At 44.6% G+C, this 26,906-nt stretch overlaps 2 protein-coding genes across 2 annotated transcripts in view; one reads left to right on the top strand and one right to left on the bottom strand.

The window, feature by feature from the left end:
• The window catches only part of sms (spermine synthase), a 17,699-nt gene extending 11,331 nt beyond the window's left edge, over nucleotides 1–6,368 (top strand). The window contains exons 3-11 of the mRNA XM_030362116.1: nucleotides 168–255; nucleotides 408–472; nucleotides 1,829–2,004; nucleotides 2,858–3,012; nucleotides 3,596–3,685; nucleotides 4,098–4,212; nucleotides 4,582–4,661; nucleotides 4,874–4,989; nucleotides 5,411–6,368. Of these exons, the coding sequence (XP_030217976.1) occupies nucleotides 168–255; nucleotides 408–472; nucleotides 1,829–2,004; nucleotides 2,858–3,012; nucleotides 3,596–3,685; nucleotides 4,098–4,212; nucleotides 4,582–4,661; nucleotides 4,874–4,989; nucleotides 5,411–5,441 (916 nt within the window). The 3' untranslated portion in view covers nucleotides 5,442–6,368. The remainder of the gene's footprint in view (nucleotides 1–167; nucleotides 256–407; nucleotides 473–1,828; nucleotides 2,005–2,857; nucleotides 3,013–3,595; nucleotides 3,686–4,097; nucleotides 4,213–4,581; nucleotides 4,662–4,873; nucleotides 4,990–5,410) is intronic.
• On the bottom strand, nucleotides 6,225–26,906 carry LOC115547665 (uncharacterized). Its single transcript, XM_030362056.1, has 35 exons — nucleotides 26,796–26,906; nucleotides 26,534–26,607; nucleotides 26,227–26,324; nucleotides 25,812–25,845; nucleotides 25,676–25,713; nucleotides 25,242–25,372; nucleotides 24,481–24,571; nucleotides 23,613–23,677; nucleotides 23,191–23,261; nucleotides 23,020–23,087; nucleotides 22,412–22,445; nucleotides 22,100–22,137; nucleotides 18,939–19,069; nucleotides 18,519–18,615; nucleotides 17,979–18,046; nucleotides 17,803–17,853; nucleotides 17,625–17,692; nucleotides 17,310–17,353; nucleotides 17,188–17,224; nucleotides 16,564–16,598; nucleotides 16,007–16,131; nucleotides 15,513–15,630; nucleotides 14,495–15,384; nucleotides 13,840–14,050; nucleotides 13,122–13,278; nucleotides 12,518–12,676; nucleotides 11,589–11,711; nucleotides 11,296–11,341; nucleotides 11,088–11,191; nucleotides 10,470–10,594; nucleotides 9,431–9,802; nucleotides 8,521–8,804; nucleotides 8,097–8,198; nucleotides 7,772–7,903; nucleotides 6,225–6,881 (listed from the first exon to the last, which is right to left on the bottom strand). Exons 2-35 carry the CDS (start codon nucleotides 26,591–26,593, stop codon nucleotides 6,790–6,792), a joined length of 4,299 nt encoding a protein of 1,432 aa, XP_030217916.1. The 5' UTR covers nucleotides 26,594–26,607; nucleotides 26,796–26,906; the 3' UTR covers nucleotides 6,225–6,789.

The raw sequence follows: 26,906 nt of genomic DNA, 5'->3' as shown, positions 1-26,906 counted from the left end.
TGCCTTTTTTGTTTCTACCATATCATTTCTCTTTTGGACGCCACTGTACGTAAAAAAAATAAATACAATGAGGCATCTACTTTTCAGTTTGGTTCACAACATTCTACACACCAAACAAAATGGCCTCTCTAAATCGTTTCACTTGTCCTTATCTTCTTTCTCACCAGATTTGTCGTTCTGCGTGTGCACACGCACGGGCTGGTCACTGTTGATCTCCAGTGTTACGAAGGCGACGACAGCGCTCAAGTAGACAATGTAGGTGCTCAGATAATTGACAATTTTATGCATTCATCGTCATTTGAATCGACTTGACGTGACGACCTATTGCTTGCCTGTCAAGACGAGATGTTATTGTGCACAGTGTTGTAAAGTTCAAATGTTAAAGGGGCTCTTTTTTTGTCCCACAGCTTTTAAATGCACTGGAAACAAAGTTGGAGAACCTTCTACGAGGCATTATTACCAGAGTCAAAAGGTGGGTGGTCAAACGAAAATCTGTAACATGTTGAAGTATTTCGTTTTCAAGTGTTGATTAAAGAGTATATTATAATAAAGGGTAAAGAGTATCAAATCAGGGAAACGTCCTTGAGGCACAGCTGGAGATAGGGATGCCAGTACTCCTTTCAGGTATCTCAGGGAGTAGCTCCTGGTATTGCTGCGTCTGAGTCAGCCAAGGTTGTCTCCGCTCCCCTCAAGGGCTATACGCGTTACCAGAGTTAATAACTAAGGGGGCCCAGTGTCTTAGTGACTTGTGAACAACACGTCTTATGGAAACGCCCAATATACCGGCAGCCGGTGTTCATCCTGAACTCTGATATACTCTGAGAAATGGCCAGGCGCACATTGGCACTGAATGCTTTTCAACCACTGTATTGAAATATGGAAATGCCACACTCAAAATGTACCTGGCAAATGCAAACATCTCCTTACTCCGTAGAGAGGAAACTGCCTGAAACGATTCCCTCCCTATAATAAAACAAATGTGTGTTTGTGTGTGTGTGTGTGTTATCATTGCGAAGCAGATGGGCAAGGGCGATTCGGTTAGAGGTGGAATATGTAGTTTGGCCTGTAGCTCTGTTTTACGACACGCTCCAACACGCTGGTGTCAATACACATGTTCTGCACTGGCCGTGCGAGGTTGAAGCAATCCAGAGAATGATATAATTAAAAGATATGACGGAACTGGGCACGGGAAAGCAAGTAGCGTCACACAAAACGGTTGTGCCAGCCTAGCACACAGCGCCAGTGCCATCAATGATATAACAATAAAAAAAAGCTAAACTGTTGACTAACACCATGGGTGTAAGCAACATGCCTGTGGGAAATGCACCACAAAAACAATCAAAACGGTCTAAGCGTTGCAAATTCAGTCCAATCAAGGGTGTGCTCCTTGGGAATCCGAAAAGATCTAACGACTCTTCTAAAGATCTTTTCCCCTCAGGTTTTGTACTGTTTACTTTCACTCACATTTGACCGGCAGTCCACATTTCTAGCGTTGAAGACCTTGAATAAAAATGCTTTGGATTAAAGTGTCTGCTGAATGACTGGATAGTACATGAGATGAGGGATGATGAGATTCAACTTTATTGTCATTTAGCAAAGTACAGGTACAGAGCAAATGAAATGTAATTGACATCCCACCAGAAGTGCACAAGAAGCATTAAATACAACGCAGGAGGAGCACAGTATTCTGGGCGGTTCTGTACACAATAGATGAGTTATGTGCAACAGTGTATAGTTATTTAAGGTTTTCCAGATGACATGTCTACAGGGACAGATAAGAAGTCTAGAGGGTTCTGTACAGACGGTAATCCTACCTATGTGTGGTCAGACTCCCAGCTATCAGTCGCGGGGCCTCCGTGGACCGCTACTGGCCCACTGCGGACGGGCGGCTGGTGGAGTATGACATCGACCACGTGCTGTACGACAAGGACTCGGCCTATCAGAACATCAAGATACTACACTCGCAGCAGTTTGGGAACATGTTGGTCCTCAATGGGGACGTCAGTAAGTACAGTCAGAGTGGGACCGTTCTGTTTTTCTGGTGACTTGGTTTCTTTATGGGATGTTTGTTTGGTGTGAAGGGGATGGCGGTTTTTTGGTAAAATGTGATATTATGATGTACTGTTGATAGGTGTTGGTTTGGTGTTTATTGGGTGTTATGGTAATTGGTTAGAGTTTGTTTGCTGCTACGGTGATGGTTTGGTTTTATGGTGAATATGTTGTCTTTCTGGTGTGAAAGTTGGTGTGATGATGTTGGTTTGGTGTGTGTGTGTGTCGTAGTTTGGTGTTATGGTGATTGTTTGGTGTGACTGTGTTTTTCTTTCCATTCCTTTCTCAAATACGTTATACTTGTATTTTCATTTAGTTCTCAGCCTTCCCCCTGATCCACTTTTTTATTCTCTCTGGAATTAATATTAACGACCTTGTTTACCAAAAGCATGCATATATTTTTTTATTAAAGGATTCTGGCAAACAATGATAATGTAATAATTAGAGTTGTCTTTGGCATGCCCAATGGCATTGTGTAGCTTTATTAATAACGGCGGGAGGAGGTAGCGGTGCCAAGGGGAAGGGCTTAGCGCTAGGCTGAATGCCAAGATGCTCAATTCTGTCATGGAGAGTGATCCTCTGTTCGCTCCATTTGAAATGCCCTTCAAGGTACACTGTCCGTGTCTAGACCAGGACGGACTTTTTGCACATATTAATCAATTGCAGCAGACACAATTGTTCAGAATCACCATAGCAGAGACTCTGGCGGCAGTTACCCCCTGTGGTCAGACACGATGGTGTCTGCTGTCCTCAGAGCACAGGTGCTAAATTCACAACTCCTTTCCTCATGTGTTTTCTTCCGTTCCAGACATGGCAGACAGCGACCTGGCCTACACCCAGGCCATCATGGGCGGCGGGCGGGAGAGCTACGAGGGGAAGGAGGTCCTGATCCTGGGTGGCGGAGATGGAGGGATCCTGGCCGAGACGGTCAAACTGAAGCCAAAGATGATCACCATGTTGGAGATATCCTTCTGTGTTATGTCTTGAGATGAAGTCACACTGGGGACAATTGTTTTGAATGTGGCCCCCCCCCCCATGGTCAGGCCGTCCGATGGTCTGATCTCATGGTGCCGTTTGGTTGGCGTTGGGCCCGTCCTATGTGGGTACCATTTGTCGAAAGTGAAACATTTTGTTGTGCAAACAAAATAATGATTCCAAGAAAAACAATACGGCTTGAAGGTTTTAAGACTGGCCACAACTATTTACCTAACCCTGCCCCAAGGTGCCCCACACATCCAGACACACCTCACCTCCTGTGTCCCTTGGTCGGGACGTCGAGGAGTATATTAAAAGGCACTTTGACGTCATGGAGAGATAGCCACCTGCTTTCAGGGCAGAGCGAACCGCTCACTAGCCGTTTGGCAGAGACCGCTATCTTAAGAATCCAATAAGTGGTGTTGCCACATTCAAAACAAAACAAGATTTTTGGTTTTGGTTTCAAAGCCCATGGTCGAGCCCTTCAGGCCTTAGTGGTTGAGCAATTCAACCCTTAGTGGTCGTTGTTGACATTCCTCCATGGTCCAGTGAACCTTAACACCACCTTCACATCGACGAGGCGGTTATCGATGGCTGCCGACAGCACATGAGGAAGACGTGCGGAGACATCTTGGACAGCCTCACCGGAGATTGTTATCAGGTGAGCTGGGCTATGACCGTGTAGCGCTGCATGCATTCTGAGTCGTCCTCCCTGGCAATTCAGCCCATTGGTGCTATGTCTGTTACATGTTCGATAGGTAGCCTGTTTGGATTTACAGGTGACATATTATACCACCAGGTGTGAGTGTGATTAGCCATTTGCTTCAGTCCTCTTGGTAGGCTGATAGACTCACCTATCCAGCACACATCTAGGTGGACACGCCCATTAGTGATGTCAGAAGACGCAGCTTTTGTAACTGCTTGTAACTGCTAATCACACTCCTGGTGGTATAATATGACTCCTTTTTAAGTGTCCTGTGTGTGTGTGTGTGTGTGTGTGTGTGTTTAACCCATGGCTTTGTTCCAGTGTGTATTTCGTTAAAGGTCACTGTGTGTTTGTGTGTGTCGTCCAGGTGCTGGTGGAGGACTGCGTTCCTGTGCTCAAGAAGTACGTGGAGGAGGGGCGGACCTTCGACTATGTCATCAATGACCTCACGGCGGTCCCCATATCGACATTGCCTGAAGAAGGTGTGTTTGGCACGCGTGTCAGTATTTTTCTTAATTGCTTTGTTCTAGCTCAACCGATCCACAACTCGCTTCAAGGCAAAAGGAAACAAATATATGCCTGCTTGTTGTATGTTGTGAAGCAATGCCAGAGGGCTTTCTCTGGCAAATACGTGAGTCAACAGTTGTTATGCAAATCCCCTAAATTACAGCTGTTTGTTTGTCAGAATAAATGTTAATAAGATTAATAACCGAAACAAACACTCGTTTAAAGTATAATTTCAGGCATTTTATACAGTCCGACCTTGGCAAAAGGAGGCCACATTTGACTTAATTAGTCTGATCACATTTGAGGTTGTGTTAAGAGCTTCTTTGCGCTACTCTTTATCCTAGATTCAACGTGGGAGTTCCTGCGTCTCATTTTAGACCTGTCCATCAAGGTGTTGCGCCCCAGTGGAAAGTATTTCACACAGGTAGGCTCTCTTTCTCTGTCTGTGTGTGTGAGTGGGTGGGTGGTTGGGCATTGTCATAATGGGTTCTGCATAATCTTATTATAGCCACAATACTTGACTATGGTGATAATCAATAATCATTCTAATCACATTATGGGGATGATAATTGACTATGGGGACATGGTTGCTTTGGTGGTGCTGATGATGCGGATGTGGCGCTGTGTGGTTTCCAGGGTAACTGTGCGAACCTGACGGAGGCGTTGGATCTGTACGAAGAGCAGCTGCAGAAGCTGTCCTGTCCTGTGGACTTCAGCAAGGAGGTGGTGTGTGTTCCCTCTTACATGGAGCTGTATCCTTCTCTCGCCCTGAACACACACTCAACACTCACTGTATATACAAACACACGCTGTACACGCGGACCAACACACATGCGCTAGACTGTAACTTACTGTCGCCACCGTCAATGTGTCCCACGGTATGGGCCGATAATCAATGAGTAGTTAACAATAAATGCATAGAAATCCAACTCTAAAGCACAAATGGTTGATCGGTGAAATCAGAAATCAGATCAGAAATCTTCGCGGAGGATTAAGGCATCGAGGAGCTGTGAGGTGCTTCTCCGATGAGCCACTGCTGTTTCCGTCTTCGCAGACGCATCGGGGGGGAAAAAACATGTTCAGCGTGATAATGAACCCCAAGGCGCTGGGGTGTGCAGTTATGTTGAAGCCGTCACTCCTCTCTATGTATTCTTTCCTTAACAAGGCTAACAGCTGGGTTTTCTACTCCGTGTGGAAGAAGTGAGTCACTTCTTCAGCGGGAGCTCCAACAGAATGTGAAGAACCCCCTCCCCCTGTCCCCAAGCTGCTCTAGTTCCTCCCTAGTGAGAGAGATGGCACTGTTTTACCAAGCTCCCCTCAAATGTTAGTCCCACCCCAAGAACAACTACAACAGTGATTGTTTGGTTTTTACCATTTTATGTTAACGGTTCTTCATTTACTCTTTGTGCTTCCTGCACTTCTACCTTCGTTGATTTGCATGTGTTCCGGCCGTACGAGCATAACTCGACGCGCACCTCGATAAGAGTGGTATCGGTATGACGGTACCAAAAACATGTTCCTCCCAATACTACTACGACCCACTGTACACTGTACCAGTAGCGGACCCACTCTGCCCCAGCCACGGTCCCCTCGGGGTTCCCCAAGGGAGTGCCCGTGAGACTGTGACACCTTCAGCCTCACACGCCCGGCGTCGGCATCAGCGTATGGGCGGGGGTTCCCCGTTGGGTTAGGTTCCTCGGTGACCTGAGGGTTGAGTCGAGTATTAAGTCCTCAGGATGTCCCTGTCCTGCCGCCGCCGCCGCCACCGCAGCCCAAGAGACAAATGCGTTTGATTATTTTTGTTAAAGGGAAATGGATGGTTGTTGGAGAATATACTTTTGTGCTTGCGTTGGTTTTTATTGAATGTTCTTTGTTACTTGGCACCTTTTGTTCCTCCTGCTGGATTCCATTTGTTTTCTGCTTAAATCTTTTTATTTTTTTTCTTTGAATTTGACAGAGGTGGATTTAGCTTGCTTTTACCATGGGGTCCATTGTTATATTTATTTATTCAACAACAAATATGGTTTTATACAGTTTGTTGAACAGTGGCCGACTGCACCTGAAGTAGAGAAGGGTGTTGACTGCTTTTGTCCAAAGTAATATGAAAATAAATGCCTGCAGTACCAGTGTGTCTGAAGTGTCATCACATTCATATACCGCCACACCAGTACTCCATGAATTAAATATATATAGCATTTTTTTTTTAAATATAGATCTGTCTTTAGAATCAACACAAATACTAACGCAAAGAAATGGCCATTGTGCTCTTCGACAATAGAGGGTATCACGAGCCAAGAAGAAATACCAGTAGAGATTGTTCACCTTGATTGTGAATGTATCAACGATGATGGTTATTTGGCGTGCAATCAGAGACATGGGAAATATTTCCCAGTGTAAATTCCCCCTTTATCTAAAATGTATAGGGTATATAGTTTTTTTTCTGCATCCATACGACAGTCTTCAAGCTCCACAACCGTAACCACAAAAACAAGTTGGAGGTGACGTCCTGAAGTCTGTTTGTTATGACGACTGGCTCCGGACTGCAGCCGTGTTCAGAGGTTGTGTGGGTGGTCCGTCCCGTTGAGGATCGCGTCTGAATTGAGTGCCTCGTCTGCTGTGATCTCTCGGTCAGTGAGTCGACTTTCTGCAACCAAAAATACAATTTAGGTTCCTCAAAATACAGTGGCCTTTATTCTTCTTTAAATAGAGACGTATGGGCTTGCCTGTCTTTTAAGTGGCCAAATGGCTTAGTTTCACTGTAGTGCTAAATGCCATGTGACCTGGAGCTTCGGTTTAGATCTTCAAATAGCTGAATGTAGCAGTAGGTCTACACACGAACACCAGTAGGCCACCCCAAGAGACATGTTCCCCCCCCACAGCTGAAAAAAAGATTTGCCCAAATCTCATATCTATATATATATATATATATATATATATATATATATATAAATGTGCACACTTGAGTTGTAAGTGGATTCCATTGACATTGCTGTTAAAATCAAGTACGTTTCCTTAATGGAACTCTTAATCAGCCTCAAAGTGCTTCACAAGCCACATTTTACGGCCCTCTCCTTACCCTAATCTCTGAAGGACAAGGAAAATATCCAGCAGAAAGGTGCTGTGTTTGATCCCCAATGTCCTACACTTATACCAGTAAAGCATCCTTTAGGAAGATACCCTCACCTTACATTAATGACCTGTCTCTAAATCCATACTGAGTGGCGTTGGATAAAAGCATCTCCTAAACGACCAAATACTAAATTGGCCTAGAATAGCAGAGCAGGTACTGCCAAGAGGGTTATAGGTCTCAGGCATAAAGGTACTTGGTTTGACGCCCTTTACCCCCCGACCTGCTTCTTTATGACATTTTTCTGCATTCACTGCAAGATTTGGATAACGGTTATGACTGGGTGATAATAAATGACTAAATAGTGGTTTATTAGACCCCGGGGGCAGGAGCCCAGCATGGGGTGACCAGGCCGGGCATGGCTGGTGAAGTGGTGGTGGTGGTGGTGGTGGTGGGCTAGGGCTCACCGATGCCGTTGGGTAGCTCGGGGGAGTCTCTGGCCAGGAAGGAGGAATTGTTGGACTCAGAGGAGCTCAGAGAGGTCACTCCACTAACAGACGATTTCTTCTTCGTCTTCTGCGTGGCAGTTCGACTCCAATCTGAAGAAAGGAAATTAATGAAGTCAACCCACTGCAGTCGAATATACAGGTAGCGGCTATTGAACAGTTGTTTATGGCTATTGGGCCCAAGGTCCAACGGCTGATTTATTAGACCAAATGTGTAATGTCAGTGGTCAATGGTGAGAAGAAAACTTAAAACTTAAAATGTAGCAGCTTATGAAAATTGCCTCACCAGAGTTCTCGGCCAGTCTTAGTTTTCCGCAGCAGAGGGAGGTTCTCCACTGACGGCGCACGTTCTCCTTCACCATACAGTGGAACAGGAAGATGAAGAAGCCTGGGGAGGACGGAGGAAGCAGACATTGATAATCAAGTGAATTTATTTAGTCAACTTAATTCATCTATTAATCCAAACCATGTATACTCTATGTGGGCCTACGTTTTCACTCATCAGTTTTTTGTTCAAGATTATTTGAAAATAACGTCCAAATAAGAGTGGTCTTAAGACCAATGAAATCAACCCCAAACACCAATGAAAATAAATGCCTGCAACTACAAAGGGTTACATAACCCATAACCCCTAAACAAAGGAGAGTAAGGCTGACGTAAACCCTGTTAACAGTGAACAGCCTACATGTGGCACCAATGGCGTCGCCCACCTTGGAGTGTGTTGAAGATGGTGAAGAGGTACATGAAGGCCAGGTTGACGGGCCCCCAGGAGAAGAAGGCGAAGCCCCAGGTGAGGCCCAGGAGCACGGTGACGCCAGCCACGCGGCGCACGTCCTGCAGTGAGCTACGGTGCTGCTCGCTGTGCGGGTTCTGCCGCAGGATGCGGGCCAGTTGCACCATGACCACCACGAACATGATGGAGTTGAAGAGGAAGATGACGCAGAAGTAGGCCACCACCGCCACGTAGAACACGATGTCGTTCCGCAGCCAGCAGCTGTGGAGGGCCGGAGAGAGGGAGCAGACAGTTGGCCTCGGTGTGGACCAGAGCTCTGCAAGCTATTGAACTACTAGTGTTGTTAATAATAGGGATCCAACGATGGATGCGCCACTGATAATCATTGGAGTTGTACTCGTAGACCAAAATGGACGTCATATCGGTCTCATTAGATATTCCCTAATAAAAAGGAAAAACCTATATAATCGTCCCATGCTGATGTGTGTGTGACTACTGAAAAACGCCTTCTGCTAATGATGCCCGTAGCCAGCTAAGAGGCCACCAAGGTCCAGACCTCTGTCATTTCTTTAGAGTCAAAAATAAAATCAGAATCTAAATTCTAAAACTGTAAAAAATAATATCTGCGTTGAGAACTTCTACGAGGTGAGTGCACGTCTGATTCAGTTTACACTTGTTACTTTGTGTCCGCCGTGTGGGATTTCCCCCACCCACCCCTATCAAAACTGCACCCCTGCAACTAAACCCCAGCCCCAGAACGCACTATTTGTCAAACCCTGGCTACGGCCCTGCTGTTAACGGCAGGATGACTTCACAGGCGAAACAATCCTCAGTGGTGGCATCCTTGCATCCGTCATCACTACACACGTTGGGCTTCGAGCACTCACAAGTCGTCCGACGTGCCGTCGTGGTACTTGGCGTAAGTCACCAGACCGTAGTTCTCCGAATCCACAGCGATCACGATGACCACCACCACCATGGGCACGCCCCAGCCCACCAGCGAGAACTTGAGCATGTAGTGCGACACGTAGGTGTTGAACACCTTGACCAGCGCCAGGTACATGTGCACCGCCTCCAGGCCCATCCAGGTGAAGGACGCCAGCAGGAAGTAGTGCAGGAACCAGGCGGTGGAGAGGCAGAGGCCGGGGACGGAGGGGTACAGCGACAGCCAGGAGTCCACCAGGAACACCAGGTTGAGCAGGAGCAGCGCCAGGCACAGCTGGATCAGGATCTTGGATGGCATGTCCTTACGCAGCTTCCTGTTGTGTTCCAGAGAAGTCATGCGGTGGGGAAGGAAGTGGTGAGAATGAAGAGAGATGAGATGAGATTTAACAAATATAGGACTTCAGGGACGATTGGCAGGAAACAGGCTTTGTGAAACTAGCTTTTTTTTTACCTTTTTAAAAAGGACTCTGGGAAACAACAGGTTATATTACAGACACTAGGGATCAAACATCGTATTTTGCAGGTTTTTGCACAGCCACGCCACAAAAGCTACCGTGCGCCCCCTAACCCTGGTTTGCAAATCCTACTGAGCGTTTCAAAATAAAGATCTTCGGGGGAAAGACGACAATTTCAAATGCCTCATGCTCAAGGGTACCTACCGGTGAGGCTGCAGACATTGGAGGATTGAACGCCCTCGCCACCAACACATACCTTTATATACATACCCCCCGCACTATATATACTCTTGTACCATATTGTCACTTCCTACAGCAATTGGCGCTCATGTACATAGTTCATAACTCTCCCCTGTATATGTCTGAACATATACATCACCACTGTTCCACTGACAATACTGTTCTCACTGCATATAGCTTATTTATTATATGACCCACTATGCATGTCTACATGATACTCATGCACTGAACTGCTTTTATGTGCATTTGGTGTGGGTCTGGTGAGTGGTTGAGTTGAGTGACTCACTCGAATGCCAGGTAGGTGAGGAGGGTAAGGGAGAGGAAGATTGCGGACAGGCCACAGCCAATGTATGTGATGAAGGTCAGGATGTTGGCCTGGAGGCGGTCCATGATCGGTTCCCTGTCGAGATCCTACAAACCAACAGAGTATCCCATACACGTCAACACACCGGGTCTACTGCACCAGGGGTTCACCACACATCTCATGCTGGGACCTTATATAACATTTCATCGGCTAAGTGACCCCCTTGCAGAGGTACTTTCGGCGCAGGTCCCACTGCATACTTTGTGCAGTAAAACCAGAAAGGAAAGTGAGATCCTTCCCATTGCTCTGTGAATATTCCTCATAATTAAAGGGGTCATATCACGCCATCAGGTGAGTTTGTTTAGCAATTACAGTCTACCAGCATCCCTAGTGGCAAATGCTGCTTATCACTAAGGCACAGGAAAAGTCTGATTTTCCAACCCCTTGTAATGGCTAATCACATTCACACCGGTTGGCCTAATATCACCCCTTTAAGGCAGAGAAATGCGGGCAGGAAGGGAACAGACATTTCTTTCGTTATTTTGTTTCAAAAACCTCTCCTGCTTTCTCTCTCTTAGAAAGAGACTTTGCGGTACTCACCAGCAGTATGGCAAAACTGGTGAGATGGTTGCAGCTGCAGATGGTCTCGCTGTCTGTGCTGTTCTGAAGGAAACATCCATCTGAGTTCCAGCCTCCAGTTCCATCTGGCAGCAGAACATGAGAGCAGACAGGTTCAACCTTTACCTCAATGGGAGTTATCTGAGAGCGTCTGTGTGTAGTTCTGATGGACGGAGGAATGGAAACTCACTGTTCATGGCAATGTCCCAGAAAACACAGATTGCAGAGTAGTTCTCCTAGAGTTAAGAATATCAAACGACAGATTAGGTTGGTATGCATAACATTTATCAAGTGTGTGATCCGAGATTCTCCCCACACATTTGAATTACATACAAATATGTGTATTCATGCTTTTTTATAGTTCAGTGCTTTATCCATTGAGTTTTGTGAAATGTCTTTTGTGCCTTTTAATCACACAGCCACAGTATGCCCCGCTAGAATGTAACTCAACCTACAGTAGCTATATTGGAGAATGTGACTCACCGGAACAGGCTCTGTGTTCCTGAGGTTCACCGTGACGTTCTCTTCCAGACCGTGGATGGACAGGTTGGCCACGCTGGCCCCCAGGATGCCACTGATCAGCCTCCGGGTTCCCAGGTGAGGGTCCTGAAACAGAGAGGGACACTGCTGAAAAAGGAAGGGACACTACTGAAACAGGAAGAGACACTACTGAAACAGGGACACTACTGAAACAGGAAGAGACACTACTGAAACAGGGACACTACTGAAACAGGAAGAGACACTACTGAAACAGGGAGGGACACTACTGAAACAGGAAGAGACACTACTGAAACAGGGACACTACTGAAACAGGAAGAGACACTACTGAAACAGGAAGAGACACTACTGAAACAGAGAGGGACACTACTGAAACAGAGAGGGACACTACTGGAACAGGAAGAGACACTCCTGAAACAGGAAGAGACACTACTGAAACAGAGAGGGACACTACTGAAACAGAGAGGGACACTACTGGAACAGGGAGGGACATGTCTGAAACAGGAAGGGACACTACCGAAACAGAGAGGGACACTACTGAAACAGGAAGGGACACTTCTAAAACAGGAAGGAACACTACTGGAACAGGAAGGGACACTACTGAACCAGGAAGGGACACTTATAAAACAGGAAGGAACACAACTGAAACAGGAAGGGACACTACTGAAACAGAGAGGGACACTACTGAAACAGGAAGGGACACTACTGAAACAGGAAGGGATACTACTGAAACAGGAAGAGACATGTCTGAAACAGGAAGGGACACTACTGAAACAGGAAGGGACACTACTGAAACAGGAAGGGACACTACTGAAACAGGAAGAGACATGTCTGAAACAGGAAGCCGGTAAAGAGGTTACTGACCTGAAAGAGGAATAGAGCTAACTGAACCCAGAAGCAGGGAGAGATCCTACCTGAAACACAGTGCCTTTCTGGTAGAAGTTGAACTGGACCCTGGAGGCCTGGCTCTGCTGCTCTGAGGTCAGAGCCTGGGTCAGGCTGGGGGGCAGCCGGATGGACCCCTGGGGGACCGCGGCCCTCACACTCCTTCGGCTCCGTGAGCCGTCTCGCACCTGCAGAGCGAAAAATGCACAATCAGACGCACAGAAGAACACACATACGGACAACACACACACACATACACGGATACTTTAAGAATGCACACTAGGAACATCATACTATACTGAATAAAGTCGTATCTAGTATTTACAGCACACCTGTACACCTGTTAGATACCTGCATTACATTATACCTGTACACTGTTAGTTACCTGTAGTAATATTATTGCTGTACACTGTTATTTGTAGTAATATTACATCTGTACACTAGTAGTTAACCTGTATTATATGGTATACCGGTTCACTGTTCAAACCTATCAGGTAACTAACAGTTTGATTCTATCAGCATGGAACCATACCTGTACTCTGTTTGATACCTGAATTAAACCATACCTGTGCATGCTTGCGGCCTGTATCAAACCATACCTGTACAAGCTTGATACCTGTATGTATTTCTTACCAGTACGTTTTGTGGGTCTGCGATTGAGAAGGTTGTCTCCCTGAAGTTGGCTCCGTCGACGGCTTTGATGGACAGAGCGAGGGAGTCCGACAGCAGCTCCTCCACATCTGCATCGAACACCAGCTTCAGCCCCACCGCATCCACAATCCTCACGATCCTGGGAGCAACGTCGCCTGTCATTATCATTCATATCATTGCTCATTTTACTTTACAGTTATCTCTTAAACTGATTTGTACACTTTGTTTCTGTTCTGTTTTCATCCCTTAACATCCATCTTCTGGAACACGTTTGGTTGAGATGTGCCACTTAGATCTAACGATAAAACATTTCTCCATCTGCTATATGACTGAATGTAATGATGTAAAGTAATGTATGTACGGTTATTCTAGAATGTTCCCCAGTGGCGTGGTCATTGTACACACATTTGTCAGGGAAATCAATCAACTCCCAGCTAGGATGGTACATGTATAAGTACATGTATATAATGTATAGATTTCACAGGTTTACATTAAGGCGGGTACTTCACTGTAAAGAAAAATGCTTCTATGGTAAAGCATGGAATAAAGCCGTAAGCCAATCATGGCTGTGCTAGCAGGAGAGACGTGACAACTTTGAGTCGGTTCCATGTAGTGCTTATTTGTCAAATGTGAGTTCTTGCTTCCCCATGGCAATTTTTAAAATAAATAATGCAAAATGTGTGATAGTGTAGCAGCGTACTGGTTGGAGGAGGAGGCCAGTGTGCTCTCGGATGCGCCCAGCAGGTTGCTCACGATGTGGACAGAGAGGTTCCCCAGAGCCACGCTGATCCGGGGCCCCGCCACCAGGCCCTCCAGGTCAGACACCAGCTGCTCCACCTGGCTGGAGTTTAGGCGGGACACGTCTCCGGTCTGCTGAAGCAGGAGTCCGGCCGCGGCCTCGTTGCTCATGGCTGAGGAGATGGGCTCGGGGATCACTTGAGATTGCTAACTCTGACAGCTCTCATTTACATTTTTCCCTAATTAAATTAAATTAAATTTAATGAATCTATTATTTTTGTAGGCTTGTTGTCTGCAACAGTGCGGAGGAGGAGGGCTTATGGTTACACTTAACTTCAACAGCATTCATATGTTTTTTATATTCAAATTTCAGTTAAATTGAATTCAGTTAAGTTAACATTAACATTTTCCCGAACACAAATTGAATATACATGAGCCTGTAGTTCCTGTAATTAAATGCCATTATGTTGCCCTGGAAAATAAAGTTTGTGAGGTGGGTGTGTGTTGAGGACAGGGGAAAAGCCCTCAATAGAACAGACAGACACAAGCTGTTTTGTCATAATGGGATAATAACAATAATTGCCATGATATTCATAGTCGAAAACATATAGACAAACCTGTTGTGGGAAGCTCTGTCGGGGAACCGGTACCTGCTATGGCGGTGGTTAGTGTCCCATTGGTGGTTGCTGTACTTTTGGTGTACATTGTGGTGGAGGTCAGGGACGCATTCGGCTGTGCTGTCACTGGGATGTTGGGGCCGAGGTTAGAGGTTGTGTTCAGGGGGCCAGAGGTCGTGTTAGATGGGCTAGAGGTCGAGTTCACGGGGCTAGAGGTCGAGGTTGTGTTGATGGGCAGGATGGTCGTGCTAGCTTGGCTAGAGGTCGTATTCAGGTGGATAGGGAGTGTTGTGTTCAGGGGGTTAGAGGTCATGTTCACGGGTCTAGAGGTCGTATTCAGGTGGATAGGGAGTGTTGTGTTCAGGGGGTTAGGGGTCGTCTTCAAAGGGTAAGAGGTCGTGCTCACAGGGTTAGAGGTCATGTTCACAGGGTTAGAGGTCATGTTCATGGGGTTAGAGGTCATGTTCATGGGGTTAGAGGTTGTGTTCACTGGGTTAGAGGTCATGTTCACAGGGTTAGAGGTCATGTTCATGGGGTTAGAGGTCATGTTCATGGGGTAAGAGGTTGTGTTCACTGGGTTAGAGGTCATGTTCAGGGGGTTAGAGGTCATGTTCATGGGGTTAGAGGTTGTGTTCACTGGGTTAGAGGTCATGTTCACAGGGTTAGAGGTCGTGTTCATGGGGTTAGAGGTCATGTTCACAGGGTTAGAGGTCATGTTCACAGGGTTAGAGGTCGTGTTCATGGGGTTAGAGGTCATGTTCAGGGGGGTAGAGGTTGTGTTTGCGGGGTTAGAGGTCAAGGTTGTGTTCATGGGAGGGATGGTGGTGGTGGCGTTGGGGCTGGACGTACATGGCTCCCCCTGGAGCATACAGATATTAGATCCTTGTTGACTAGAAAAGGAGCGGGGTAAAAAGGTAGCAGATTAATTCAAGGAAACAACTTCAACAGAATCATCCAAATTGCATCCATTTGGATGACTTACTTAAGAGAATACAATTAAAACAAAAATTATACGAACCAGGGGAATTCATGTCGGTAAAACTGGCAGAAAATGGTGGGACTCATCTGGGTAAATTCAACCCAGGCACAGCTGGAGTTTATTGGATTGTCCTGGTACCTTGCGTTCCCACATAGTGCTGGGTCATACAGCCACACAAACAAACAACAAACAAATATGACCTCAAGACAATTCATTTTATACAGCATGTTATATTTACATACAGCATAATGGGTAGGTGACAGCAATATGTCAAGAAATGCTTTGATTGCCTTTTTACCTTTTTTTATCTTAAATTAAAGAATAAATACAATGAAATAATAACAACTAAATACATAATAAAGAAATACAATAGATTACAAATAAATAAATGCATTATGTGAAAATGTATGCAAGATGTGCAGCAAAGGCCTATTTTTTTCATGGTCATCCATAGACTAGCGTTCCCAGACAATAAGTGAACAAAGACAGTTGATGCCATAATATATTTATATGGTTGTGGATTTGCTGTTCACCTATTCTGCTCAGCTGTCCATTGTAACTGATGCCCTCCTCGGAACTGAATGCCATCTCCAAGGCTGCGGAGATGGCACAAGTAGGAAGCTTTTGGGAGAAACTGATGATCAAATTGCACTCAAGCCTAGGATAAAATATAAGAAAACAGCAAGCTTTCACAAATACATTTTAGTGCATTATGTTATGAAAAAGCATTATCGCCAGTTCAGTGTCTTCATTTAGTGAGAGGGTTTAGGGCCGGAGGGGTTGGGATGTTGGCAGATAATGGACCGTTACTGTGATGAGGGGAATTTTTTGATTTTAAAATACTTTTTATTCTCCCTCCCGCTCCGCCCAAGCTGTAAAGTTGAAACACTCAATCACCCAATGAAAAACCTCAAAAGCCCTAAACCCAATGGAAACAGGAAGAACGGTACTAATAAAGGATCCCTTCTTCAACACTATTCTAGAACACAAGGAAATGTCCGATGTGCATTGAATAGAATGAACAATGACATGACGATGAAACTATTAAGGGTAATTTGGTAAACAAAGGTGTTATCATACAATATCTCACCTCGTAGTTGTTTGTACACATTCAACTTCATTATCCTGGGGAAAATGTATCACAGAGTCATACATTTGCTTGAACAATTATGTAAAAGTATGGATTAAAACTGATTAGGTTGATGCTGCTGACGGCACCGTGCTGAGCATGGCTAAAATGATTCGATTTGAAAATGCCCCCTGTAAAACAACCAGGATTTTTTCCCTTTCCCGTTTCTCATTGAGATAAATAAACTATTTTAGACAGACTTATGCTTGAGCATTTAGTTAAATGAATAGCCTTGTTTATATGTTGGAAGTTGAAGGTTTAAACCTGGGAATTCTTAAGAACGCTGCATTTGTTTGGAACTCTGAAACTGTTTAGAACTCTGAAACTGCTTAAAACTTTGAATCATTTTAGTACTATGAATCAGCTCAGTAGTCTTCCTCTCTGCATAATTGTAGTACTCTTAAACTGCTTAGAACTCTGCATCCAACGGCATAGCTTTAGAATGCTGCATCCGTGAATCCATTTAACAACCAGTTGGGAACTCTGCCTTCAACAAGGCATTATTTAGGAAAACTGATGGTCAATTTCAGCTAACAGCTGCAAACATGAATCATGAATATGAAAGTCCTTTTGGATCGTATTTACCTTGTATGAGGTTCTGATGTCGGGCAGGCATGTTGAGCTGTAAGAGAACATTGTCAGTGATTATGTGTTCTTTTATGACCATATGATCCTGTAGGCATGCCATGAAGTATTACAGAACCTACCCAGAGTCGTGGGTGCAAAGGGAACGAGTCCCCAGCTGAGAGATCTTAAGAACATGAAGAGATGTGGTGCACATTATAAAACCATTCATTTACCACATTAGAAACATAACAGAGGATAAGCATGGACATATGTGCAATAACACACACACACACGCACACACACACACACACACACACACACACACACACACACACACACACACACACACACACACACACACACACACACACACACACACACACACACACACACACACACACACACACACACACACACCAACATGCACACACACACATACACACACACACACTCACCAGATTAGAGATGTAGGACACGTTTAGTGTTCTGTCCGTGATTGAAATTCTAAAAGCATAGTATGCATCTATAAACCATGAAAAAGGAAACATATGTTAAAACACATGTTAAAAAAAATCTCAAAACACCAGCACTATAACCGGTAATGGTGTTGGTGTTAAATAAATAATTATTTACCAATTTCTCTTCCAGTGCAGAACCCAGAGCAGTTACAGGCTGTTCCTATGACTACGACAAGGAGAAAGGGAAATGTTGATGGAACCAATGGAACTGTACAGAATATCGGTGAACACTGCTAATAAGAGGAGTTATTATAACAGGTTGTGGAAACAGTTGGTGTGATGGTAGTTCACCTTGTTCCTCTGTTGGACATGTGGTGTTGAGGTCAGTCAAAGAGCTGAACACAGTAGAGGGGTCTCTACTGTTCAACAAGAGAGTAAAGAACCAAAACTAGTATTTGATTAACCTTTCAGTTCAATTCAATAGTTATTTTGCTACCTATTCCATCAAAACTTTTATACTTTTATTAATATTCTAAATTGTCTTTCCTATTCTTATACTACCTATTATATTCTACCAAGTCTCATTCCATTCTAGATCTACTTAAATGTGCCTTGATCTATTATTGTAGGCTATACTAACTATTCTACTCTATACCACCTTTGTTGTTCTGTTCTATGTTATATTACCTATTTACTCTATTCTATACCAATTTTATAATCATATTCTATGTTAAAATATTACTATATTATAGGTTAAACTATTCTATGCTTACCTGGTTGGTTCTATGTTAAAGTATTACACTTATTCAATTTATTTGGATATTCTATTGCATCATATTCTACTACATTCTATTCTCCTCTCAGTGTCTGAGAGCAGAGAGTTCTACACACCATGTTGCGTTGTGAGGAGGAGTAGCCATGCAGGATTCTGGGTAAGGATTGGAGACACTGCTGCACTCTGAGCTGCTATTGGCTGGCTTCAGTATCCCTGCACACAAACACACACACACACACACACACACACACACACACACACACACACACACACACACACACACACACACACACACACACACACACACACACACACACACACACACACACACACACACACACACACACACACACACACGCACACACACACACACAAACACCTGTTAGAATAGCATCTTGCTTAGCATACCAGTGACTTAGGATGGGTTACAGGACATATGGGGGACTCAAGTCCCTTATATTCATATCGATGTACAGTGAATTGAGATCCACTCCTTCAAAGGAGCTTCGTAGATCCTTTACGTAGAAGGTAGTCACCTATCCTGTCCACTGTGTGTGCGGCTGCGCTGATGTTGTGGGAGTTGCTCCCTGCCCGGCAGAGAGTCTGGAGGAGGCAGCAGGGTTGGACAGCGTGCCAAAATTCCAACCGGACGGCACATGACGTCTTCCTGGGGTACAAACGGGGCATTGTCACCACGATCCCACCCCGTCCCGCCGGCATCCCACACACGACCTGTTGTTTATGATGTGTTTCCTCCTATGCCAGAACCTATGCCCTTATCCTGTGGTGTCCCTCAGGGATCGATTCTCGGCCCTCTTCTGTTTAACTTACACATGCTCCCCCTTGGCGCGCTCATCAAACAGCATTCCATCTCTTATCACTCCTATGCTGATGATACCCAAATCTATCTGTCTTTATCTCCTGATGATCTCTCCCCCATGGACTCTCTCTATCAGTGTTTCACTGATATCAACACCTGGATGTCCCAAAATTTCTTACAGCTAAACACTGAAAAAACAGAGGTGATAACTTTTGGTAAGGAGAACCAAAGAAATAAGCTTGCTGCTCAACTTAATACAAAGGGTTTTAAGGCAGTTGATTCTGTTAGAAACCTAGGAGTGATTCTTGACGGTGACCTAACTTTTAGCAGCCACATCAAGTCAGTCACTAAATCTGCCTTTTATCACTTAAAAAATATTTCTAAACTGAAAAAATGTTTTTCATATGTCGACCAAGAAAAACTTATTCATGCCTTTATTACTAGTAGGGTCGACTACTGCAATGGTCTTTTCACCGGCCTACCTCAAAAAACAATTAAACACCTTCAAATTATTCAAAACGCTGCAGCCAGGTTACTTACACAAACAAAGAAAAGAGATCATATAACACCTGTACTAAGGTTCCTACACTGGTTACCAGTATCATTTAGAATTGATTTTAAAGTTTTATTACTTGCTTTTAAATGTCTTCAAAACCAGGGATCCCTTTATCTTAAGAATATGCTCAGAATCTACTGCCCTACCAGATCTCTTAGATCTGGAGAGCTTCTTATGCTGGTTCAACCCTCTGCCCGTACTAAGCAGGGTGAGGCTGCTTTTAGTAACTATGCGGTCCGTTTGTGGAACCAACTACCTCTGGACATTAAAACAGCCCCCACTGTTGCCACTTTTAAAACCAAACTAAAAACTAAATTGTTCAGAGATGCCTTTAATTAACATGTTCTCCATGATTGTATGTTTTTACTTACATTACTACATTTTAATTTTAACTCTTATTATTCTTATCTACTTGCTACTATTATTGCTTTTGTAACTTCTATTTGTATGCAAGGACCATCCTTTTTTTGACTTGTGAAGCACATTGGGTTGCCTTGTTGTATGAAATGGGCTATACAAATAAACCTGCCTGCCTCTCCCGGCTTCATTAAAACGTCGGTTACGAAAACATACGGCAAGATTCCTTCATTGTGGCGATTTTGCCCAAAGCATTTTCTGTGAAAGCGCCTGCCACCACGAATGTCACACACCTAGACCACGGAGATGGGTTGAGCTGAACAAAAAACATGACTGATTTTCATCTCGACATAGACCATAGCAAAAATGAACCTGGGGTCAAAAAAAGAGCTTCCGTAATCTCCTTGCATAACTTTTCTCTCAAATTGAAACCAAGCATCTCAAGTTGACCCCCCGCAATTTGAACATTGGGGCTTCCCGACATCAAGAACTTCTGAAAAATGTAAAGTAAAATAAGTGATAGAATCTACCCTATAACATGTTCTATACATTAGATAAAATTATTATTTAAAATGTTGACAATAATACAAAAAGAGGCTGAAATGGAAGCTTTGGGCCCCCCCCCCCATAATGAAAAGAACGACCAGGAGAATATATATGAAATTTGACAGAGAACTAACAAGCAATATCCAAACCATGTCATGGAAGTGGATAGCCCTCGAAAGTCCCACCCTCTCGCTGGCCTCTCGCCACCTAGTCTCGCAAAGCCATACCAAACTACAGCAAGTAGAAGGGTCTGGAGCCACGCTACCTCGAGCCGTCTATCCGTGGGGAAACTGGGCGGGCCTGTTTTTATTTCTTTAAACCAATCACAATCGTCTAGGGCGGGGCTAAGCCCGGGAAGCAGCAGCGGTGTCCGTGCAAAATAGAACATCTTTCTTCCTCAGCCAATGCTGCAAGCAAATCTTTTGCAGTTCTTTGCAATTTTCAACGGAAAGAGCCAAACATGCCAACTTTACAGCGCCGTCAAAGTCCTCTTCAAATCTCGCCATACTGCCTAGCTCCGAGTTTGAGGGGGAGCAACCGGAAGGGGAGGAGTCGCGGCCAAATCCGACGCTAGGCAAAAGACACTGTCCACTTCCGTTCAGCCAGACTACTCACCACCGGACCCCTGTTACTGAAAGTCCCGCCCTCTCTCTGGCCTCTAAGCACCTAACCCCTGTTACTGAAAGTCCCGCCCTCTCTCTGGCCTCTCACCACCTAACCCCTGTTACTGAAAGTCCCGCCCTCTCTCTGGCCTCTCGCCACCTAACCCCTGTTCCTGAAAGTCCCGCCCTCTCTCTGGCCTCTCGCCACCTAACCCCTGTTACTGAAAGTCCCGCCCTCTCTCTGGCCTCTCGCCACCTAACCCCTGTTACTGAAAGTCCCGCCCTCTCTCTGGCCTCTCGCCACCTAACCCCTGTTACTGAAAGTCCCGCCCTCTCTCTGGCCTCTCGCCACCTAACCCCTGTTACTGAAAGTCCCGCCCTCTCTCTGGCCTCTTGCCACCTAACCCCTGTTACTGAAAGTCCCGCCCTCTCTCTGGCCTCTCCCCACCTAACACCCTGTTACTGAAAGTCCCGCCCTCTCTCTGGCCTCTCACCACCTAACCCCCTGTTACTGAAAGTCCCGCCCTCTCTCTGGCCTCTCACCACCTAACACCCTGTTACTGAAAGTCCCACCCTCTCTCTGGCCTCTCACCACCTAGCCCCCTGTTACTGAAAGTCCCGCCCTCTCTCTGGCCTCTCACCACCTAACCCCTGTTACTGAAAGTCCCGCCCTCCCTCTCGCTTGCCAAAAACACTAATTTGGAGCATCCCGTTCCAGGTGTTGTGTTGTTAGATAAGAGCGCCTGGGAACGGGACGAGCTAGGAGGGGGTTGTGGAGGGGTGAAGGTTATTAGGGGTGGGGTTCACTTCACTGACCTTATTCCCGTTTTCTCATCGCAGGAAATGTCCAAACTCTGTTGGAAAAATGTGTGATGTTTATTTTAGTTGATCTGGAGTTTGTAAAAAACACACTCTCACAAACGAATTCAAGACAACTACACATAGACACACAAACACAGACAGACACACAAACCGACACACACACACACACACACACACACACACACACACACACACACACACACACACACACACACACACACACACACACACACACACACACACACACACACACACACACACACACACACACACACACACACACACAAGTATTAAAGTGTTACCTACCTTGAATATGTTGATTGGGATAGCTTTTGTGAAACTGCAACAAACAAAACACGATCAAATAACGTACAATAAAAAGAAATTAAACATCTAAATGTAGGTTTGTTTTGTCATTCATTTCATTCATATGAGTAGAGCAAAGCATGGTATCATGTCACATGCTTGGGCGTAACAGACTTTGAACAAAGCACGGCTGTTTGCAAATGGCTTACTAATGGCTTTGCAAATGTGTTTGATCTGTTATGGTTGTCATGGCAACTTTGTGAGTTGTATTGTAGTTACGTTTATGGGTTAAACCTGCATTATCTAACTTTCCCACTGCAACAATTGACCCCATAAAAAAATATCGATCTAATCTCTAAGCCGGAACGTGTCTCAAGAATACAATCATTGGTCCACTGATGCACACCACCTTGGTGTACTTAGAGCATGACATGAGCCTTGAAGTCTTTCAGAAGCATAAAAACGGGAACTGTCATCCAAATATTATATAGCTATAACCGTATCTACAACTCAAGCCACTAAAGGCTATTAATGTGAAAATGTAAATAGTGCTGGTTTAAGTTTGTCATGGCGTCATTGTAAATGAATGTATTGTAGTTGTGTCATACTTTGTCATCGCTGTTGTCATCGCTGTTGTCAAACAGCCATCTGAGTGATCATCAAAGAGCTCCTGAAGCTGTAAGAGGTCATGTGATGTTCAGTACAACATCAACCACACATATTAGTTATATTATTATCAGTCAACTATCTGTGTTGAGTCAGAGGATTCATTTTCATACCCATAAACGGACGTCATGTTCATTGTTATTTTCTCCAGAAATGCTGACATTGATCTGCATCAGGTAACTAACTGTAGATAGGATTAACAATAACAGAGGATCCAGCTTAGACAAAGGGAGGTACTGGACATGTAATCGATCAGTACAAGGCTGGGAAGGACTGCACCTTTATCAGCCCTGGGTTAACAATACAATGGACTATGAAGTAACATTGGTTTTAAGATCATCATTATTATTGTTTTAAAAAATGACAAAAAAATGGTTAGATTAAATGCAGCATATTAATAGTTCAAATTTGAGCTTAAAAATGTAGGTTATGCAAGCTTATCTAGCTTATCTTAGTTTAGCTAGAATTTCTAGTATATCTTCTCTCAGTTTCTGTTAAAACAAACTATAAAATATATTTAATATATATATTTTACCTGTTGGTTTACTGCAGTTGCTTGACAAATTCCAAGCAGGAATGAATAGAGTCAAAGGGTCTGCACTGTGTGGAATGAATATAATGTAACTGGTCAATTTACTTCATTTATAAAGTACTTTAAAGACCTGTGGCCATTTAAAGTGCTTCCCAATGATTACCTCACATTCACCCATTCATGCACACATTCACTCACCGACCGACCATGCAATGCAACGGCAAGGTCGTCGTGAACAATTATGGTGAGGAGTCTTGCCCAGGGTCACCTTGACACTTGGCCGGGAATCTTACCAGCAACCTTCGGGTTGCAAAAAAAAAACCCCTCTATCTCCTGAACCACTGCCGTCTCTCAATGCAAATGTTTCATGTTCTGGTAAGAGGTGTGCTGCTGTTACACCTTCATTCACCGCCAAGAATAAATGAACTGCATACAAAGTAATCTCACATAAACTGAACAATTGAATCTTGTATCATCAAATCTATTCAAATTGTATTTAATCTAATCGAATCCAATGTTATATAATACAATATAATCTCATCTCATCTCATCTCATCTCATCTCGTCTCATCTCGTCTAATCCTATTCAACCTAATTTCATGTAAAGTCATTTAAATCTGTTTGGGTGGTCGCCAGCCCTCCTGCTCCTCTGGGGGCTAAGCAGGGCTGATCCTGCTCCATTCTCTGATGGGAAACCGGTCGGGGCTGGTAGAGGTTTCAGCCCTGCGCAGGCCCTCCGGCCTGTATCATATCCACAACTATATAAATGCAAATGATAATGATAATGCCTTCAATTTACACATATTACTGTCGGTGGCTATCTGCAATTCAGTAATGTAGGTTGTTTCTAAAATCGAATGCCAGAACTCACCAGGTTTTGCTTGGAGGCGAAACGGCATCGCAGCCCTTAACTGCGGGGACGTCGCTGCAGTCTGAGGTGCTATTGGGTTGTGGCAGTCTCTCTGCAGGTGGGGGTTGGACAGTGAACACAGAGACAGGTCATTAAGGAGCAGGTTGGGGTTAGGCAGTGAACACAGAGACAGGTCATTAAGGAGCAGGTTGGGGTTAGACTGTGAATACAGGGACAGGTCATTAAGGAGCAGGTTGGGGTTAGACTGTGAATACAGGGACAGGTCATTAAGGAGCAGGTTGGGGTTAGACAGTGAACACAGAGACAGGTCATTAAGGAGCAGGTAGGGGTTAGACAGTGAACACAGATACAGGCCATTAAGGAGCAGGTAGGGGTTAGACAGTGAACACAGAGACAGGTCATTAAGGAGAAGGTTGGGGTTAGACAGTGAACACAGGGACAGGTCATTAAGGAGCAGGTTGGGGTTTGACAGTGAGTACAGAGACAGGTCATTAAGGAGGCGGTAGGGGTTAGACAGTGAATACAGAGACAGGTCATTAAGGAGCAGGTAGGGGTTAGACAGTGAACACAGAGACAGGCCATTAAGGAGCAGGTAGGGGTTAGACAGTGAGTACAGAGAGGGTAAAGAGCAGGTAGGGGTGAGGCAGCTAGACAGTGTTTCAACTGGTCATGACGCCTAAGGCTAAGCTTGTGACGTCAGGGGTGCGACCCAGTAGTTCTGGACTGGGAGCCGTTCCCCTATCCCGCCCCGCCCTACTCACTCATCCTCTCCACCGTGTGTGCGGTGCCACTGATGCTTTGGGAGGGGTTCCCTGCCTGGCACAGAGTCCGGAGGAGGCAGCAGGGAGGCACCGTGGGGCTCACCCCCACTATGACGAAGCACGTGGCCCTCCTGGGGGGGGGGGGGGGGAGGGGGGGGGGGGGGGGGGGGGGGGGGGGGGGGGGAGGGACAAGCTGGAGTGTTTTATTCAAATTGTATCACAGTTACCAGCAATGATTAAAAGCTATTCTCACATTGGATGTTATCGATTCATTTCAACGTATTTAGCTGGAATTAAAATATCCTTCCTCAGAACTTTTGCGTTTTTGCTTTTTTTTCCCCGCTATAAAAATATAATGCACCACCTTGGAACACTGCTGACCAATCAGGATCAAGTATATAACAAGGTTGTGGTCTGATGTTGTTTTTCCTCACCTTATTCCAGTTGTCTTTGGGCATGTCACCTGGAGGCCCTGGGAGAACACAATGTTAGTATTGATGAATCTATTGGCCTGTGCTCTCCCCTTTTGTACTGTTACAGACATTGACAGATTCACAAGATGCTGCTTACCTGGAGAAGGTGAACACCACTTCGGCCCATTTCACTGCAATAATAAATATTCAATATGAAAATAGTGAAAAAGTCCTGTCTTGGAGTGCACGATATTTAAATTGTTATGTTTTTTATTCCGATTTTTAGTTTATAAAAATATGAATAGAAAATTGTTGGTTGGTGTAGTATTGAAACTAAATTCATCTCATAATTAGTTATTCATCAGTTCATTTATTAATTTATTAATTCATGCATGTTTTTGTAACATTGCATGCTTCATCTATTGGTTTGTTAATCTATTGGTTCATCTGTTTGTTTGTTCATTCACTCATTCAAGCTCTATTGTGTTTTAATGTTACCATTCCCTCATTATATAGCATTGTAGCTGTATTTGTGCTTTGGTTGTTGCTGAAGTTGTGTGTTAACAGTGTACCTGGGCACTTCTGTTCTCGGGGGGTCATTGGAAGGACTGCTGGGTGTGCTGCCAGAGGGCACACAGCTGCCCAAGTAATCTTTGAACAGCTGAAAAAGCTAGGTAAAAAAAAGCATGACGCATCAAATATTGGGTTGATGGCAAGGGTCAAAAGAGATTTTTTTAACTCAACAGGCTCTCCTGGGAAAAAAAAAGAAAAAAAAAACACATTACACTGTCACTCACCCACTGATGATGTCATTCACCCAATCACACACGCCGATTACACATTACTCTAATAGTAGGACAGTAATGTTGCAGTACATACCCAGGATCTGATCTCTGATACATTTTTTGTCTGTCCAGATATGTCCACGGAGACTTCCATATAGTAATATATTCCTGTGAGAAGTAACCATCATGATATCAACAATAGGAAGCTAATTTAAATGAATTCCTGTTTTTTTTCTGTTACACTGAACTTTGAATACATCCATTTAGCATTCAGTTTCATCGCTGTTACAAAACAAAAATAACACGAATAAAAACAGAATATTTTGCATCTACCATACATATGTTTTTACACACACCTGTATCGTTTAAGTTTGAGGTGGGGGTGTTGGTGGGTGAGGTGGTGGTGGTGTTGGTGGGTGAGGTGGTGGTTGTGTTGGTTGGGGAGGTGGTGGTGGTGTTGGTGGGTG

This window comes from Gadus morhua, chromosome 7, assembly GCF_902167405.1.
Source record: "Gadus morhua chromosome 7, gadMor3.0, whole genome shotgun sequence".
Classification (NCBI taxonomy): domain Eukaryota; kingdom Metazoa; phylum Chordata; class Actinopteri; order Gadiformes; family Gadidae; genus Gadus; species Gadus morhua.
Note: the sequence above shows the minus strand (reverse complement) of the source record. Positions and strands in the feature narration are given on the sequence as shown.